The 18,706-nt window shown below is 40.0% G+C and overlaps 2 protein-coding genes across 6 annotated transcripts; both read right to left on the bottom strand.

Moving 5' to 3' along the window:
* Positions 1 to 815: 815 nt before the first annotated feature.
* Positions 816 to 8,345, bottom strand: LOC103711851 (putative inactive histone-lysine N-methyltransferase SUVR2). 2 transcript variants are annotated; one of them, XM_008798156.6, is made up of 10 exons: positions 8,181 to 8,344; positions 7,675 to 7,873; positions 7,546 to 7,578; positions 6,786 to 7,461; positions 4,960 to 6,158; positions 4,532 to 4,797; positions 3,161 to 3,227; positions 2,999 to 3,049; positions 1,212 to 1,305; positions 816 to 1,079 (listed from the first exon to the last, which is right to left on the bottom strand). In XM_008798156.6, the coding sequence occupies exons 2-10, from the start codon at positions 7,858 to 7,860 to the stop codon at positions 1,048 to 1,050; spliced, it is 2,604 nt and encodes an 867-aa protein (XP_008796378.3). In that variant the 5' UTR covers positions 7,861 to 7,873; positions 8,181 to 8,344; the 3' UTR covers positions 816 to 1,047. The 2 variants fall into 2 exon arrangements, 1 of the variants encoding a protein (XP_008796378.3); XR_015973991.2 differs by lacking the exon at positions 3,161 to 3,227 and having other exon boundaries at positions 8,181 to 8,345.
* Positions 8,346 to 8,492: 147 nt separating this feature from the next.
* LOC103711850 (uncharacterized) lies at positions 8,493 to 15,434 on the bottom strand. 4 transcript variants are annotated; one of them, XM_088712457.2, is made up of 4 exons: positions 15,330 to 15,434; positions 11,458 to 13,312; positions 9,614 to 9,666; positions 8,493 to 8,667 (listed from the first exon to the last, which is right to left on the bottom strand). In XM_088712457.2, exons 2-4 carry the CDS (start codon positions 13,228 to 13,230, stop codon positions 8,493 to 8,495), a joined length of 2,001 nt encoding a protein of 666 aa, XP_088568583.2. In that variant the 5' UTR covers positions 13,231 to 13,312; positions 15,330 to 15,434. The 4 variants fall into 4 exon arrangements, with proteins under 4 accessions (XP_088568583.2, XP_088568582.2, XP_089784013.1 ...); XM_088712456.2 differs by lacking the exon at positions 15,330 to 15,434 and adding an exon at positions 14,588 to 15,321; XM_089927887.1 differs by lacking the exon at positions 8,493 to 8,667 and having other exon boundaries at positions 9,211 to 9,666.
* Between the last annotated feature and the right edge of the window lie 3,272 nt (positions 15,435 to 18,706).

Genomic DNA, 18,706 nt, shown 5'->3' with positions numbered 1-18,706 from the left:
AATATTAAACTTTTTTTCTATTTTTTTGACACTTCATCTGAAAAAAAATAAAAAGTGACATTTTTTAAGCACGACTTTTTTTTTTCCGGCAAAGCAATCAGAAAGCCGTTTTTATTTTTTTGAAGGTGGAATCAAGTTTTTTACCTGCTGCCATCAGCAACAGAATAGACCATTGCCCTTTCAACCCATCCTGTCCCTCCCCTTTTAATCCAGCACGCAGAGCTCGTTCCTCAACCTTTTCCTGTCCAAAGCCCGTGTGGCACGAGTACTACGTCTTGAGTAGCCTCGAGAACAAAAGTTTCTCGTGCTAAAATAAATCAACTTGGAACCTAACGTCGACTGATAGAAGTCAGGACAAAAACAGTCGTCCTATGTCTCATCGCAGAACAAGAACTGGTGCCTCTCATCTTGCAAAAAGCCTTTGTAGGATTAGGAAACTCATCAAAGATGCCATGAAAATCATTGCAGCTATTTCAGAGCAGGTAGCACACCTCCTATGTCTGCCTACCACCTCACTGTCAACCAGAACTCACCCATGGTAACCATAATCAGCGCCTGCTTCCGAAGACAAATGCAATCTGCACCTGCTCTTTGGCTATTGTTGGTAGAGGAAGGATATTGGTTGATACATGAATGTGTTTTTTTTTTATGAGATGATTATGATATTTGTTATTGCATAAAACATAACACACATAAATGCAGCGTGCACTAATGTGTTTTTCACATCTTAATAGCCGCTGCACTGATGTTGACACGTTGGGGCAATCCCTGTATCATATGAACATTAACTCACCTATTTGGTTACCCATCCAAAATTTGGGGAAAACATATAAGTTGTTTTGAAATGGTGCCTCATAATCCATAAAAAAGCAGTCTGATAAAGCGTCCAGAACTTCTAAATACAAACCTTGTGAACACATGCCATCTACAAGAGGTAACCAATCATTTTTGACCAGGTAGCAAGTGAAAATCCTCAAGATTACCTGTGCAGCTTCATAAAGCAACTTCTAGCTGGCAGTCTTCCTCCACCTGAAATTCTCTGGAAGATCATTTCGAGACTAATGCTCTAGCTCTGGTTTCTGAGACAATACATGATAGTTTAGCACGAAGCAAGATTTGTAAAAAGTAAAATTCAAGGAGGTCATGTCCAGCCATTATGTCTTAAGAAGTCAGAGATCTTTTAGTGGTTCTAGGAAGAAAGAAACACATACTGGTGCGTTTCATGTCTCGGCACAACCTACTTCCACATCGACATTGAAATGCCTTGATTGGGTGGTCGTGATCATCAAAATCAATACCGTAATCCTGCAACCAAACCATGTCAAATGAACAACTTCTAGTAAAGTGGAACACATATTGTTGAATATGGCAAAAGACAACCCTGGGACACCACTCCCACCTCGTAGATTAATCTGTGCCGAAGTTAATGTGTACACTTACAGAACATAACCACGTCTTGTATTTTAATCAGTTATGATTCCAAATATCTTGTGCTTAATGGTTAAAATCCCACATAGGAGTGAATGGAGTTGCTTACAGAAACAAATTCTACAACTTTTAGACTCAAATACGCACTTCCTTATGATGAAAAGAAAATAAGTATTTGTAATTGCTCCACATAAAGCGCCTCTCATGTAAGTCAAAAGGCTGCTTTTAGGATAATTTACAGAAACTAGTTTAGGACTTAAGCTTAAATGAAGCAACCACTTAAAAAAAACAGAAACGAAAAGATGCAGAGTTTGCATCATTTAATAACCGACAAACAGGATGTCCAAATGTCTTAGGTAAACTTGAATTTAGTCTGCTCATCATAGACTCAATCCGAAGTTAAATATGATTTTGTGGGTCTTTTGGTAGTCCATAATTTAGATGAATCTCAACAAAGTTGGGATTGAGTCTCCCAAAACTAGCAGGCTGCCAACTGGTTGAGTTGTAAAGTCCGATGTTGGATACCAGTCACCCAGGTTTCATCCTGCCCTAACCCCAGTTTTGGTTGGGCTTCCTTCAGCACTATTTCTTAAATAGGAAAAAAAAGAGAAAGAAACAAACAAAAAAGAAAGAGAGAGAGACCAACAACGTTAGATCCAACCCCACTAAATCACAAAGAATTAGAATGTGCTACCACATTAATGGTTACCGCATATCAAAAAATTAAACAAGTGCCTTCCTTTAAACCAATTCCACTGAAAGTTCTAAATTAGAAGTCATTTTGAAGAAGCGGAAGCAATATTGCACATGCCACGGACACCAACTAAACATGGTAATGACTCTACTACTCAAAAACCTGAGCTACTGCATCAAACGCAAGATCACAAGATAATTTGCTGAACAATGGGGTCATTTTGAAATAATGCAATAGGTTCACCTTCTTATCACAATTGTCTCCAAAACACGCTTTTAGCCATCAATTCTGAAAGGGCCCTCATATTCAATTCCATTCCAAATGTTGCACATTCTGCTTTCTCTATTCTACTTGTACTAATTATGATATAAGATAAATGCAAAAGGTTCTACATAAGAATGAATAGACACATGCTCATTGTAGATGACCATGATTGGCCAAGACTAAGCGAGTTTCAACTGATACAATCTGATAAATTCTACCTCATTGAGTCCAAATAGAGTCGGACCAGTTAAATTTAAGTTGACTTCCTGGGTTGTATTTATCAACTTCTTCAGACCAAGTGAATAAGCAAGTCCAGAAAGTCAGCATATTACTTCCATCCACCATAGGAGGGGGCAAACACGCACAATTACTTTACCGAAAGTTAGCAGAAAATGAGGAAAAAAAAAAGATCACATTATAAGATGCATTGACATGCTTGATGCGTTCATGTAATACAGATAAGATTCCGTTAAAAAACATGACAATGAAGCATGGTGTAGTTGCAAATAAACAATGAACCAAAGCTCAAAAATCCTGCACTTCATATATTAGATGGAAAACAACATTTGCCATATCACTAATATGAGCATCAGTCACAGCAAGGCCGCTTACCCATGTCAGTTCCTCTAAAGCTTCTATTTTCCTAGTTGTGAAAAAGGCAAGCTGCACATCACAATAAACAGGAAGATATGAGTCCAATATGCACAACACTTTGGTGCTACTTCAGAATATAAAAGCACACACATAAATTCTGCTTTAGTTTATGTTGCGCACATGATAATAGTGATGGTCTGGCGTCTCCACTTCAACTGGAACTTCAACCAAATTTGCATCAAAGCATCTAGAATGAAACAAAGAATTCTAGATGATTAAATTCCAAAACTTTGTAGCAGTTGCAATATAGGGTGCATAGGCCAAAACTTTACAGATGTGTGAAGAATGGGTGGAACCAATTATATCTACATGGCATAACCATGACTATACTCCAATGGTTTGCAAGAAACATGAGAAATTATAACATAATGAAAAAAACAATGGAGACAACATTAGAGAACTTTTGGCAACAGATAAAGCAGGTACATCAAAGGTCACTTTGTGTCAAATGGACTTCAAAGAATATAAAGGGAGTAGATAAGAAGTTCATTTCTCCTACCATAAGATGAACCAGTGAATATTCCCATGAGGAAAGGTTGTAGATGAGTCACTCAGCCACACACACACGGAGTCAGGAAAAGTGGTTCTAAATATTTTGATGAAATTCATGAAAAGCTTTTATAGTGAACTTGGCCATTAAGAACTTTTACCTTAATCATTGATATAGTTTTCACAGCAAAAGAAACCCTTTTGTCCCAGGTGCAAGTGCATAGATCTTTCGGAGTGTCCACATGGTATGCCAAAAGTCGGGTGACAAACATACCAAGACACTCTCAGGTCTCACCATCCAAAGCTTCAACACACTACGAACCTCATTTTCAGTAAGTTGTGGTTCAGAAAGTTCCAAGTGGTTATTTCTCTAGATTTAGTTACAAAATCTAAGCTCAACACATAACTTTCATATCTAAAGCCAACGCACACATGTAAAATTAATGCACAATCGACAACTCCAAAAACCAATTGACATCATGTTTGGATTTATACCAAAATGCATTATTTTTGAATGTGAAATTAGTGCATGATCAACAACTCCAAGGACTTGAAAAAAATCGACATCATGCAGATCTACCTACAGTTAAATACATTATCCTAATAATACAAATTAATACAAGTGTTGCTGGTCATAAGAGCCTTTTTCTTTTAGACCATTCGAACCGCCAATGCTTCCTAGCAACCTAGAGACCAATAAGCCATAAAGCTTCAAGACATAGTGAAGAAGCAAGAGTCAAATATAAAAGGCCATCCTAGTGTGCGAGGCTCTTGCCATTGCAGGAGGTCTAGAGGGTTTGATGGACGCAGCCTTACCAGACAATTTTCGTAGCAGGAGTCAAATACACCATAATAAGACTTTTTCCATTATAACTGGTGGTGATATAGGGTCAAGATATATTGGTGTTTTAATTATAATATATATTATAATTAAAGCAACAACATATCATGATCATATATCACCACGAGATATCAAGAAAAAATTCTTTTAAAGTACATTACCTATGGTTAATAAACCGTGCGACATTCCCATAAAATGTTGCATCCAAACACAGGGCTTCTTCATCCTTCAAGACCCCTTCTGAACCCCAATCAGCATCAAGTAGCACTGGGTAGGTATGCTTCGCATTGCCCGTTGTTTGCATTGTGCGATCATATAGTTCCATGTTTGTCAAAATCTCCCCAACATATTCACACACAAAAGCACCTCTAGGTAATTCGTCAAGCGTGCGCAATCCCCACCCCTTTCCTTCGGCAGTAAAAAACACCTAGAACACAAACACACCACAACAAAAAAAATAGCTGCAATTTAGAGAAGATAGAGTAGTTTCATAGGATGTAGGCATACTAAAACATGAAAAAAATCTATGGTATCTGCAAACTCCAAAATCACTATAATATTATTCACTCACATAAGGGAGGGGACTGACCTGCAAATTGCTTGTTATGCCTCGCTGCACCACACGATTTCCACATTGCTTACTGCACCCACATTTACTCCAGCACTCCTTGACAAATTTTCTGACCAGATGACCCTTGCATGGATCAGGCATAACTTCATTCTTGGACCTTTCAATGGGACAATGTTTACAAATAAAATGGTGATGCTTTTGTGGATCACGGTTCATCGAAATACACTCATCCAGAAATTTCTTCTTAAGCAAGCCATCTGATGTATAGGCAAATTCGCCTCCAGTTTCTCGTGCACAGGCACAAGGTATTGCTGCAGCCACACAATCACCAAAACAATCTGCACAACAGTCTTCATCACCAATTCTAGCAAGAGAAACATCAACAAATGCATTCTGGTAAACAATATTCCTTGGTATGTACTGAAAAGATGATGGGTACTTCTCACTGCTGAATTCATTTACTACCGAGATTCTTACTCTTTCTTCACCTTTTGTTATGTCATTGACATCATGAAGTGGCCTAATATCACCAAGCGCAAGTTGTGGCTGCCGAACAACCACCAGGCTGTGAGGCATGATATCTGAAGCTTCTGGAACTTTGTGCCGCTCTATTTTCTTGCTTCTCCCACTTTCATTATTTTCACAAAGGTTCTGATTTGGACAAATACCATTCATGGTTGGGAACCCTGAACCCTCTGGTGTCATCATATTCGGCGAAGCACTAGAAGAGCATGGCATGCCACCAAATATGTCCTGCACACCAGATTTTTTCAATGATTCCAGTGCAGGAGTAATCTTTACAAAGTTTTCCTGTTTATCTTCAGCAGATTCAGAACCCAACTCCAAAGCACATTGACACACTTCTTTCATGACATTCATAAGAGAAAAGTCAGGTTGTAGAATCTTATAGGACTTTAGACATCTATCCTCTACCATTTTAAAAATAGCTTCTAGGCTTGGCATGTGGAAATCTGGACGATCAGGACTGCAGCTCAATGAAAGTTTCACTTCTCCTGAGGCTGAGGAAGCTATATTAATGCTGGGAGAAGATGCTTCCTGAACACTTACAAGCTCAGATGTTTTCCCATTTTCAGGTGCAGCAACTGGAAGTCGTTCTTTTCCATGACCCCTATCATCATGCTGTACTGCAGGGGCTTCAGCCACATTTGCTTGCGAAATAGGGGCATTCATCATAGAATCTTCTTGGCTAGTCTCATCTTGATCAGTTAAAAAAAGGCCAATCAAACTCAATTAGAAATGAGTCAGTGATGAAGAATAATCAATGCAATAGTAAGATGCATAGTTCTCCTATGATCCTGAATCAGCAAATATAAATAGAACTTCTGATCAGCTAAAGAAAGGTAATCTGATCTGAAACTTCATTGGTAAAAATCCCATTGAAAAGCATTTTCACTGGTTGTGACAAACCACACGAGCTGAAAAATACATATGAAACACTAACACTGCCATTGCCTTTAATATCTTGCATAGGGAGGGTGTATCAACATATTGTTAACCCCCTGCATGGACTAGCAAAAAAGCAAAATCAAGTCACAGGGCGTTTCATGTCAGCTTGTGCAGTCAGGTCAGCTAATCCGCCTGGATCATATAATTCAATAATGAAAAAAATGTCATTATGTAACCCAACCACACATTTTGGACTTACGGTAGTCGCTGAGTCCTATTTTATTCTTTAGGGAAAAAAACTCTTGAACAAGAAACAGCCCATCTCAAGAGTTGCACTTGCAAGTGCACAAACTTACAAGTATATCAGTAAAAAACAACCTCCAGATCTGCATAAATTTGAATTAATATATAAAAAAACACCAAGAAGAAAGATATACCTTCGTTTTCAGCAGGAATTGGGTCAGGAATTGGGTTCGAAATTGGGGGAGAGGGATATATCATTGCAATAGGAGTCTCAAACCCTACAGAATCATCATCATATGGCTCATCTTTCGGCCTGATAAAAGCAATACAATGGTCAGCCGTGTCATTCTTCTGCAGAACCTCAGTGCCCGGTTCAATCTTTGGTTCTTTGAAATGGACAGCATTTCCTGGATTATCATGTGCTGGCTGTCTACCTAATCGATAGGTCTTCACAGGTGAACCGGAATCAGCTTGCACGGGACCAGCTTGATGACCTTGAGAGGACACTCTTGTTTCTCTGCAATTTATTTGAGGTGAAATTGGTCCACCTCTTTCAGACGTATAAGAAGGTTGAGATGATATGTCCTCAGTCACTTCCTGTCTTAAAGAAGGTTGAGGTGATATAGGTTGAACTGGCTTGCTTCTAAGATTACTTTGAGAAGAACAAAGCTCTGCTCTTCTCCGTTCAGGATGTATTTCTGGCGAAGCATATGCTTCTAACTTTTGTCTTTTCAGCGAACTTTCACCGGTCACATCGGAATGATATATAGGTGGTGATAGCTGGTCATCCTCTTGTCCAATCCTTAGATTCGTTCTGTAAGGCTCAGGCTCATCACTTGCCAAAACATCATTGTTCCTACCACTTAAGTCCTGATTCAATTCAACATTACTTTTTAACATTACATATCATGATAAAAACTAAGTCGACACAAAAGCAAAAGAAGGGTTCCATACATCGTCAATCATTTTGTTCTTCGGAGCAACATCCTGAAAAGATAAAATCAATTTAAAAACGCCATCAAAAAAACAAGACAGAACCCACTACATCAGAGTTGAAACTCATGCAGATAATAAAATATGCACCTTAGATTCCTGAGCATCAAGTATGGCATCCGCAAGAACTCTATAATTTTCGGCTTCAATGTATTCCCAGTTGTTATCGTACACCTTGAGAAGATTTTTCAGCACAGGCTTCGCTATATGCATCGGAAACCCAATGGCTTTCATTGCCTTCAATGCTGCGAGTGCTCTTTCAGGAATCGGGGCCATTTTTAAATCAGCGCTATCAGAACCTCAAACAAGAAGCCCAAATTTGGCAATGCCGCAACGTAATCCACCAACAGGAAACATATTCAAGAAGGAGATCAGAAATCATAGCTTCTACGAGATTAAACCATGCAGATGCAAGATTCGACTTCAAAGACGCGATAAATCAAGATAAAAGTAAAAATTCTTCGATCGGACCATAGAGATATGGGATAAGGGGATACAGATACAAGAAAAGAAGCAGGAACCCTAGCGGGAGACCTGAAGCATGTAATAACTTAGCGAGGAAAAGGGAATCGAGATCTGGGACGTCTGCAATTTACCTCGAGCGATTCGAACCGGGAACAAAGAAGAGCCTGCGATTCTTGAAGCGATTTCGCTCGAGAAACCCTAGGGCGAGTTCGAAACGCTCTCCTTAACCTCGATCCCAAGGGAATCTTTTCCGCATTTGCATCCTATTCAGAGATCGATCGAGGGTTAGGGTTTAGGAGAAGAGGGCTCCAAGCCCCCCCCCAACCGCGCGGCCGTGTTCTCTCTCTGCACCCTGGGGGAGAGGGAGAGTGTCGCGAACGAGGGAGGGAAAAAGAGGACGAGTTACGTGTCGCCCTTCGATTCTATTGCCTCGCGGGTTTGGTTTAAGTAGCTGCTTCGCGGCTCCAGATTCCGGAACATTCTCGAGGTTTATTAGTTATTTTCTCTACCTTTAATTGTTCCTCAAGAGCATCAGAACCGCTCCCGCAACCACGCTGACTTCCGGACGCTTGCATAAAAGATTCCCATGCGGGGACTATTTTGCTGCTAATATTGCCTCTGAAAAGCCCCAACAACAAGCATTAGAAAAAAAATATATATATATTCTTCATTAGCTTCCAAAGATAGAATTGTCCTCAAAAGTTGGAGTTTGGAGAACCTATCAGACTGTTTCTTTTTCCACGCACGGAGAGAGAAGTGAAATTTATGTTGGAAAAACACACAAGCATATAAATTACAGAGCAACAATTATATAAGAATTTCCTTCAAGACATTTCCAACACTCATATTTTGCCACATAAGTGCATTCTTCCATCAAAAGGATCTGTGTGCATCAACATGAATAAATGGTGTCGACGAGACGCTTGCTTTGGCCACCAATTAAGAGAACCCGAGTTCGGCACAAATGCGACAAGCAACATTGAGGGAAGCCAATTGATAACAACTCCAAAACTGAAGCACATACTGATGATAGACTCGCTCTTAACAATCTATGCTCCAATTTACCTCTAGAATGGGTTCATCTCATTCAAGAATAGCGCACAAGCTCAGGAATAAGCATATACAGCTCCAACAGCAGAACACAGTGCACATGCGTCAAAATTACTCGAAGGCACTTACTGTATGCAGATGAGCCTGTCTCTATTTACTAAATAAGATCAAAAAATTTGTACGAGACATCCAAGCAAGGGATAACAGATTAATCCCTGTATATATCAAATATATAGCAACCGCTATTTAAAAAAAGAAAAAGAAAAGAAAAGAAAAGAAAAAGAAGAATGAAGAATAGTATGCATGTCTATTGAAGTATAGGTATTGTAGATTTTCTTCATTTAGTATAGTTAACAGCTAAACCAAAAGATTAGATGGGCAAATATGCATAAACCTCGGCCAAGATGATGTTTACAGTTGTTGATAGAGAGCAGGTATCTGAGAGTGGACGATTGACAATGCAATGGAGAAAGACTGCAAAGCCAAAAGACTAGACTGGAAGTAGACAAAGTACCGGCCATCGTTCATATCCACCATCTTCAAAACTGGTTTTCTATGTCTTGTGCCCTGAAAATTTACAAGCAGATCTTTAGTAACATTAGTACTGGTTCAGTCTGATGCAGCACATTAGTCCACATCTCAAAGACACTATTTCATTTGTTTTCATTGTGTGAAATTATAATAACCGAGAAAAGAAAGGCAAAATGTCACCATATCACCAAACATGGACTCCCCACTATAATTGTTTCTTAGTTCATTCTTAGAATAAAGTCCAAGGTGTAGGTGCGTTGCAAAGTTTAACGTGAATTCTGGGGCATCATGCTGTATCGCCATTTGAGTTCAGAAGTGAAGATATAATGTTTCTCATGACTACATACTCCACATCATCTCTTTATCCCTTTTGCCAAAGATTGTACAAATACATATAATTGATTATTTATGCACTGGTGGAGATACCCAGTCTGCATATCTGCCATTATGAGATATTTCCACTAGAGTGCCTTTCGCATATCAACTGACTCACACTAGAACCTTAAGATGTGGCTTTCTAAAGGCATGGATTAATTTTCCCAAAAAGAAGTATCAAGTAACTGTATATGTGAAAACATGAGACATGTGATGGGAAGTGAACTTGCTCAAGGTCATGAACTCTTAATATCTCCTAAGGTCATTCAGAGGCACCCTTTGATCCATTACATTTCACATCAGATGACAGGATCCGACAGAAAGTAAAGATTTGTTGAGATTATTTCACTTCATCCACTAATGGAAATGAGACTGAACAACAACCTATATGATTGCTGTATGACTATTAGTGTATCTGCCTTTGGTCAGGGAAGTGCTACTTTTATCATTCAAAAGAAATGGTAAGTGTTTCTTCAATTTATGATATAAGCTATTATTTTCTTTAAGAGGCAATATAGCGAACGGCACATCAAATAAGTTGAGAAAATCAAAGTAGTGCCTGAAAATTTTGAGCAATTCTCTATGATATTGGGACAAAAAGTGATCAGAAGTACCAGTAAGATGCATCATCTTGAACCTACCACTACTGGTCTAATCATTACCGGGTGACCTTCCAATTATCCATTAGTTAGCAAATAGGAGGGATTAGCAGAAAAAGGGCATAGAAATATCTGAGATACAACATAGCATGATTCAACATTAACTTGTTATCTCTATAAAAAAAGAATAAACATATTCAATCAATCTCAGTTAGATATTATGACAAAATCTTAGATTTCACAGATGCATGCATTAGAGCATTAGTTAGGTTCAGATTCAAGATTGTTGTGTATAACAATGAGAAAGGTGCAAGAAAAGAACAGCAGCAGAACCATTCTCTTCATCATAATAATCAATTAGAATAAGTGTGTGTAAGGTGAAAGTTAAATTGCAAACATAATCTTCGTTATTTATTAAACATCACACTCCTTTGCCTAGCAACCAGATGTTCTGGTTTCAATTCTTGGGTGATGCATCCCAAAAATCTGAACCTGGGAAGTCTGAGTTCCAGGTGGGTCATCCTCCTTTTCTCACAATAAAGATTTCCACAGCGAATCAAAATGAAATAAAGCAGACAAAGGGAGAACAGCATGTGCAGCCTTTTCTTTTAAACAATCCTCCAAGATTGCCCTGGGCTTAGCAACAGTACGAGTTAAAATGCTACAAAGCCTTTCCACATTCAAGACATCAAGAATCTGACAGGATGAGAAATATTCAGTTTGCAAGAGTGAGCTGGTAAAAAAAATATGATGTTTGTGCAATCATTTTTGTCATTGAATCAATCTGTCGAGGAAGAAAGACAACCTTTAAAGTCAGGAACCAAAAGGAAAAAACTAGAAGGTTTAAAATCACCTCTATGAATAGATTGACTGACTTGCAGTCCTCGCGTTGCTCCTCCAGGGGCAAAGAGTTCAAATGGATGGAGTTGTTGTTGTTGTTAAGTACTGTGAGAGGGCAGCCAATATCCCACCCACCACAATCACACAGCCCGCCTGATCTCCATCTTTCAATAAGACTAGATGGACCACCAATTCTGGTGATCGGACCACCATGGAAACCCGCTGGGACTAGAACATTCAAACGTTTTGCAGGTTCCCCTCCATTCCTGCCATGGTTTTCTTCACTGCTTTCAGATGAAAGTGAGGGCTCCAGAGATGAATCAGCATGACTAACTGTAGTCTTCTCAAGAAATTTAAGGCCCCACCCACCAATTGCAGTCTCTATACTGCTATCATGCTGATAATCTTTTATGATAATTGCAGCCAACTCAAGATTAGGTGTGCAGTTACTTTCGAGGCGATTGACCAGATCTGATGGGTTATAATTGCTGACTTTGTTAAGACATAGTTCCCCTGAAAAGCTCTCAAACTGAGGCCTGATTTTTTCATTAGTTTTGCATGTAGATTTATGTTTGGGTGAATGGCTTGGTCTAAATATGCCTCCTGCCTTCTTAGACAACCCCTTGTTCTTCATGAGAACAGAAGTTGAATTTTGCATTTCTCTAGAATGGTCGCTGTTGGCAGCAAACAAAACAAACTTTGTCTCCATGATTTTAGAGCGATTTGCATTAATAATTAGAGAGCTCGATACTTTCATCTTACCAATAAAATCTGATGCATTAGCCCCACAATTTCTGAATTCAGTTTTGCTACCTGCCATTGAATGAAACAAGTAGATGTAATCCAAGGCCTCGCCAACAGAAGATTTTATCTTATGAGGATCGGCCACATATATCTCGCAGCAATCATCACCCACTGTGAATACAAAATGAGGAGTCCCATTCTTCCATTTACATTGAAGTTGTGCTTTGGAACCAAAACACTTGTCAGCTGAAGTACACTCGTTGGAACATGTCGGCTTTGTATGTGAGCAAGAAACAAGCATTTTATCAGAATTTTTGAACTCAGAGTTCCATTTTTCAAGGTGTATTATATTGGTTTCAGGCTCTTCAGCTAAATTTCTACAGAGACCAGAAGGAGAGCTAGTCAACTCTGAGGAATTGGTCTGTGCGAGATTGAATGAAATTGCTCTGCCTGAGCTTGTGCTACAAACAGTAGCACCCACCAAATGGGAAACAAGTGAGCTTTTCATTAGGGACCCTGTCTCGGCAGTCCTCTCCATTGAATCAAATACCCATTGCCCCAAAGGATTAAGGATTAGATTTCCTGTCCCAGCTTCTAATGTGCATTCTACCGTATAATTTGTACTTTTTATCCTTCTATGGCGTTTTAAGCTTTTCATGAAAAACTCTATGGACCTCAGGTTAACAGGGATCTTGAAAAAGGATGCTGTTCTATGGAAAATATTTGGTGAATCAGAGGCTTCATACTCGGTGACGCCACAATATTGGGCAAGGTCCTTACCAAGACTAGAAAAACTGATATGATCTAGAATGGTCGGTTCGTCGCTGCATGGACGCGTATTTTGGCTGCATCTTTGACTATTATCTGGCCTTTTTACATCAAGAATCAAAGAATGCTTACCGACCACCTTCTCAAACTCCGTATGTTCTGATGCTGCCGTATCTGAACGATTTTCTTTGAGTCCAATATCATTATTTGAGTTAACAGGTATAGCTTTTTCATCTTGAAGCACATCTTGATCGTCCATATATATCTGGCCCATTGCCGCATTCCAATGGGGTACCCTCAATTGTAATCCGCATGCGATGAATTTCTTCCCTTCCCTTTCATCTCATGTCATGAATCTGCATAGCATCACATGGAAACCAAGTATCCATCACGACATAATCAAGAAACTTAACATCTAGCACGTGTGCATTGTGTACAACATCAAGCTACAAGCCATTATATTCAAAAAAAATAAAATTAGAATTTCATCGGCATTTGATATATCTTTGAAGAACTTCAAAGTAAAGAAATCTAGGATTTCAACCAGGCAAATGCTTCCGAAACTCAAATTTCATAAACTTATGTATTTGAGAATAGTATCGAGGCTAGCAAGCATACCTAAATGACGAATCATGAGGCGCATGCCCTACCAACCAGACCCTATAGGACTGTCTATAAAGAATATGAAACAAGGCTTGAAAGCATGCATAGGGCCATTTAACAGGGAATATAATACTCAAGAAAACAAAAATCTTCATCACCACAGAATAAAGAAGATGACCTTGCCCATGCTAGTTGGCCTTATTTTATGCTTTCCAATCCACATGGAACACTGGTCGGTCCGGTGGTCCGCAGAGAAAAATTCTCTTTATATCAAAGAGCACATAGGAGCAAATTTTGGTTCATTGATTCCAACCACCTTCCCATTCAGCATGTGTATCCATTAACAATGATGGAAAAACATTATGACTTTTCTCTAGTTAAATGCATGTATACCCAACATCAAACTTGGAGCCCCTTTGGGTAATCAAAGCATGAAATTATTGCACTGCACCTCCTCTTAGGCTGGCACTAACTTAAAATTGAACAAATAAGGTACGGTATGTCACTGCTATCATGTTTCGGCGGTCCATCCCTTCCATTAACCCAATATGGATTATTCTGTTACCATATGTGTATTGCCCTAGAATTTAACTTAAATAATAGCAATTTTTTTCAAAATAATTTGGAGATAATTTAGTCGTTAGGCAACCAAAAAAAAAAAAAAAAACTAAAAAGTCAAGAAATTCAGGCTACATGCATATCAATTATTCTTCTTGCCAATTCCACTACCATTGCTTCCCTTGAAACTGGAAAAGGAGATATGACATAGCCAAAAAGAAAAAAGACGAAAAAAAATAGCATGAGACTTCAATATAACAAGATATGGTCCCTACTAAAATTACCAAAATGTGAAATCCTGCTGCAAAATTGGATAATTAAGAGTTTTTTTTTATTATTTCTCTATTTAGTAGAAGAAGAAGAAAGCAGGAGAGAAGTTTAAGCATTCGCACTCTCTGAAAACTTTGTTAAAGAAAAAGGGGGGGACAGATTAAAAGAAGAATTAAAACAAAAGAAACCATACTCCTCACCTCCGATCCAAAGCTCCCCCAAATCTGCAACCATCCGACAGAGAGGTCACACGAGTTCCAGGTATTAGGAAGGAACCGTCTTGGACCCTTATCTCGCCTAACTTCGACAACACCGACGACCGAGAGAGCCAGAACAGAGGAAAAGCGATGAAAAAAAGAAGAGATCTTTTCCTTCTAAATCGACAGGGAAGACGGAGGAAGGGAAGATTCAGAAGGGAGAAGCTCTTTGCCTCTTCTTTCTTGGTTGTTCTTCCTTCTTGATTTATTTCAAAACGGTGGGCAGGAACAGGAGATTAAACACTAGACGAAAGGAAAGGCGATATCTTTCCTCTTCTTCCTTCGCTGTTACAAGGAAAGACGGGCCCTTTCCTATTCCTTCTCCGCCGTTCCCCGATGCTTCTCGCTCGGGCTTCTCGCAGAAGCGCGACCGGAGCTGCCTTTAGGCATTCCAACAAAAGACGTCGTCTCACTCCCACTGTTGCCAGTGGCAGCAGCAGAAGAAGAGGATGGAAGAGAGGAGAGAAGCCAACAAACGAAACCGCGTCGTATTACATGTGCTCGTCGCCCATGTGAATCGAAGAACAGAGGAGAGAGAGTGTGTGTGTGTGTTTGTGTTCGGCAATCGAAAAGCGACACCCTTGATTTCTCTTTGTTACTGAAAAAATTTAAAGAGGAAAGAAAAGAAGGGGAGTGGGTCTCCCTGCCATTCCGCTATCTTTTCTCTTTGAGTTTTCGTCCTTACCTGCACCTCGGTGCCGTCTCTTCGGGAGAGAGATTGGTGGTGGGGGAGGGAGGCGGGCTCCACGCTTTCCTCCATCCGCTTGTGGTCAAAATCTTGGGCTCGTCGAACCACCCAACACGGAAACGAGGGGGGAAAAGTCTTGCAAGGTCCCTCCGGCTCTGCCAGTTGACCCGAGCTGGTGGTATTCCATTTGAACACCAACTTCTAGCACTTGTGGGGGAAAACCAGCAAGCATGATGACCGCTTCCAACATGGGTGTGCAAGCGATTAAAATACTTCTTGGAGACGTCCAATCCGATCAGTACGTCCAAGTTTTGAGGATCGTCCGTTCATCCAGTCGTGGTCTCTACCCCATGATTTATGACCCAATAGGTTGCATGAAGGAGAATTTGCTGCTCTTGTCAGAGATTATATTATTATTGTACTAACGAACGGGAATTGTATATATGGTGTGTATATCCAATCAGTATTCCATGATTTTATTATAGATTTGAAAAGTTATTCAACGTATATTGTATAAGTGTGCAGGCTTTTGTGGTGGTGGTCCTTTGCTGATACAGTGAACATTTGACAACCTAATTGAGAAAATTGTTCTCAGTATTGTTTGAAATATTTTATCTTAATAATAGCAGAAGTGCTAATTTAATCCAGCTGAGTAATGCAAAAAATGTCATATATCTTATTGAAGGCCCTTTAAGGATAGTTATGCTTGTGACAACAATCTAAGTAATGGTTATGCCAACTCGGTTTTAATTGTATAATTAAAATGGTTATCATCACGTGGGACGTAGAAAGCCATTATCGTGTATATTATGCATATTGTAAATTTTGGTAACGAATTGCAGACTCTATTTTAGGAAAAATTGAGGGACCCTCAGATTGATGATTCTATCAGCTCTAAGTTCTCTTATTCTCTTCCACTATTTCTTAGAGTTCGATTGATTTTTGTCGGAGAGTTCTCCACCGGAAAAACTTCAGCAGGAGAACCTTATTGTTAGATTGTTCTAACATCCTGAAAGTTGGTCAAGCTTGTCACTAATATCTCATTTGTCAATGTCTGACGTTCTATTCATCAGCCCCAACATTTCAACTTGGAGTGGAGCCGACCTCAACATTCATCTTGAATTCTAGCGGCAACAATAGACATTTGGCTGCAGAACGAAAGGGACTTCAAAGCATTCTACTGATCATTGTGATTGCTTATGTTATGTTGATAAATCCAGAATCCAAGCAGCCAAAGGATGCAAGGAGCTCCCAAAGAATTCCCATCCTTGGATATCTATGTTTACAAGAAATCAATTGATGGACTGGCTAGCAAATTAGACAACATCCTATCAAAAAGTCGTCCATATCATAGACTTTCGTCCGCTATTTGCTCGCTCGTGCCCTGATGAACGTTGAAGGTTGCACCCCGAAAAGGATAAAGGTTAATTGTTTATATAGAACAGTGCAATGATCACGTCACAACTTGATACAGGCGTCTACCATGGCTTCTTCTTGCCTATCGCTACTCCCATCCACTCCATTTTTGTTCACGTGGAGTCCAAAGTTTCCAAGCATAAAGATATCTTGAAGCTATCATAAAGATAGGCATTTGGTGTTGCTTTGCCAGCTAGTGGAACAGTGGAAAGCGAAAATAAATAAAAATTCCACTAACCTATTTATCTAATTTTTTCCCTTCATCAAAGATCATATGAATTAGTAGATCCCACACTCTTGCTAGGAACATTACAAAATAGAAGTCACTTTTTTTGTCCCTTAATTCCACATTGACAAATTTTCGCATCTATATTCATAATAACATACTGGCCTAAACAATTTGGTTGAAGCCATTAGTTACTAAAGGATGAAATAGCCAGTATGTTTGCTGCTCAAGTTGGCTCCATGGTATGTCTATCCATTATTTGTTGTCATTTTAATATGGCAGTCATTGAAAAGCAAAAACTTGGTGGTTACATATCATCAAAAAGTGAGATAGATGTCTAGCATGAAAGTGTCATGGACAATTCCTAGCTGTAAATATGCTAATTTTATTACCCAATCAATAATTACAGAAAAAAAGACTTTTGATCACTCAAGATCATGGTACGCTGTATCGGCCCGTACCAGCCGATTCAGCACATACCATATCGGTTCGGGCCCTGACCGGTACGGAGGAGCAATGGAAATCGGTACAGGGCTTGTAGATGCTGAATCTAGTCGGGGTCGAGGAAGAAGGAGAGAGTGAGCAGAGGAGGGAGGGAGAAGGAGAGGCAACCGCCAGTTACGGAAGACCGCGAGAGGCTGGCGGAGGCTGAGGAAAGGCAGTGGAGCCCGCGGGGGCGCGGCGAAGGCCAAGGTTGTGGCTCCTGTTTCTTTCGAAATAGGCGACGCGACCACGGTTTTTTAATTTGGAGATTTTTTTCCTCGACCGCGTCCCCTTTTTCGAAAGAAATAGGGGCCGCGGCTTCGGCCTTTGCCGCGCCCCCTTGCAGGCTCCGCCGCTCACCCTCGGCCTCCGCCGCTCTCTCTCCCCCTCCCCTCCACGGCCGCCCTCCGTGGGTGGCGGAGACCTCTCCTCCCTCCCTTGCTTCCCCACTCGCTCTCTCCTTCTCTTCATCTTCTTATTCGGTTCCGGCTGGACGCATCCGCTTCTGCGGAAAAGAGCTGGCCAGTTCAGTACTGATTTAAATCAGTCCAAACTGGAATTGTATCACTCTGGTAGACGATCGGTATGCTTATTGATACCGATACAACGTACCTTGCTCAAGGTACTTATTATTATTTTTTTAAGAGTTAGTTGTGTTATTTTATTATCATGCGAAGGTTGTGTTAATATTGCAAGAGAATCATTGTTATTGGTCCAATTTGTTCCGTGTAAGATCATTGTGAATGATTCTCATTTACGATATTTATTTTATTTTTATATGAAAAGCTGCATATGGGAGGAGGTAAACACGTCAGAAAAAGCATGGATGCATACAAGTTGCTATGATTTTATTTTTTTTTGTAGATCGTATAAGCCTGATATATACTTTCACTTTTTCCTTCTATTTTCTCATAATATTTAAAGATGGAGTGTTCGTAGAAATGGGGTTGTTAACTATCTTCGCCTCGTAGGAAATTTGAGCTGGTACCCTGAGTAAGCCCCAGAGAGTTAAATGCAAATACTAACTTATAAAACGTTTTGTACCTAAAGATTCTAATTATAAAAATCCGCCACGCGGCATGACAGGATTGGAGAACTATTTTTCACGGAACCTGTCGTCGGCGGACGAGTTCTTAGCTTTGAGAAAACTCCACTCGGTCGTCGATCTCTGTTCCGTGGCCAAGCGCGTCCTCTGGCGATGCCCGCCGGAGCTCCTGGCGCCTCCGACTCCGCTGGCCCTCCGCCCCGC

The sequence above is a fragment of the Phoenix dactylifera genome, chromosome 16, assembly GCF_051530095.1.
Source record: "Phoenix dactylifera cultivar Ajwa chromosome 16, Ajwa_hap1_PhDact_Kaust_v1.1, whole genome shotgun sequence".
Taxonomy (NCBI): domain Eukaryota; kingdom Viridiplantae; phylum Streptophyta; class Magnoliopsida; order Arecales; family Arecaceae; genus Phoenix; species Phoenix dactylifera.
This window is presented reverse-complemented; position numbering and strand designations above follow the sequence as displayed.

Excerpts from the sequence above, each read along its gene's own strand:
- LOC103711851 (XM_008798156.6), bottom strand. The coding sequence starts at position 7,860 with ATGGCCCCGATTCCTGAAAGAGCACTCGCAGCATTGAAGGCAATGAAA. Across the intron at positions 6,159-6,785 it reads AATTCCTGCTGAAAACGAAG|ATGAGACTAGCCAAGAAGAT; the intron begins GTATATCTTTCT and ends TAACTGATCAAG. Across the intron at positions 1,080-1,211 it reads CCGAGACATGAAACGCACCA|AAACCAGAGCTAGAGCATTA; the intron begins GTATGTGTTTCT and ends GTATTGTCTCAG.
- LOC103711850 (XM_088712457.2), bottom strand. The coding sequence starts at position 13,230 with ATGGGCCAGATATATATGGACGATCAAGATGTGCTTCAAGATGAAAAA. Across the intron at positions 9,667-11,457 it reads CAGTCAATCTATTCATAGAG|GGCACAAGACATAGAAAACC; the intron begins GTGATTTTAAAC and ends GTAAATTTTCAG. Across the intron at positions 8,668-9,613 it reads GTGGATATGAACGATGGCCG|AGGCAATATTAGCAGCAAAA; the intron begins GTACTTTGTCTA and ends GGGGCTTTTCAG.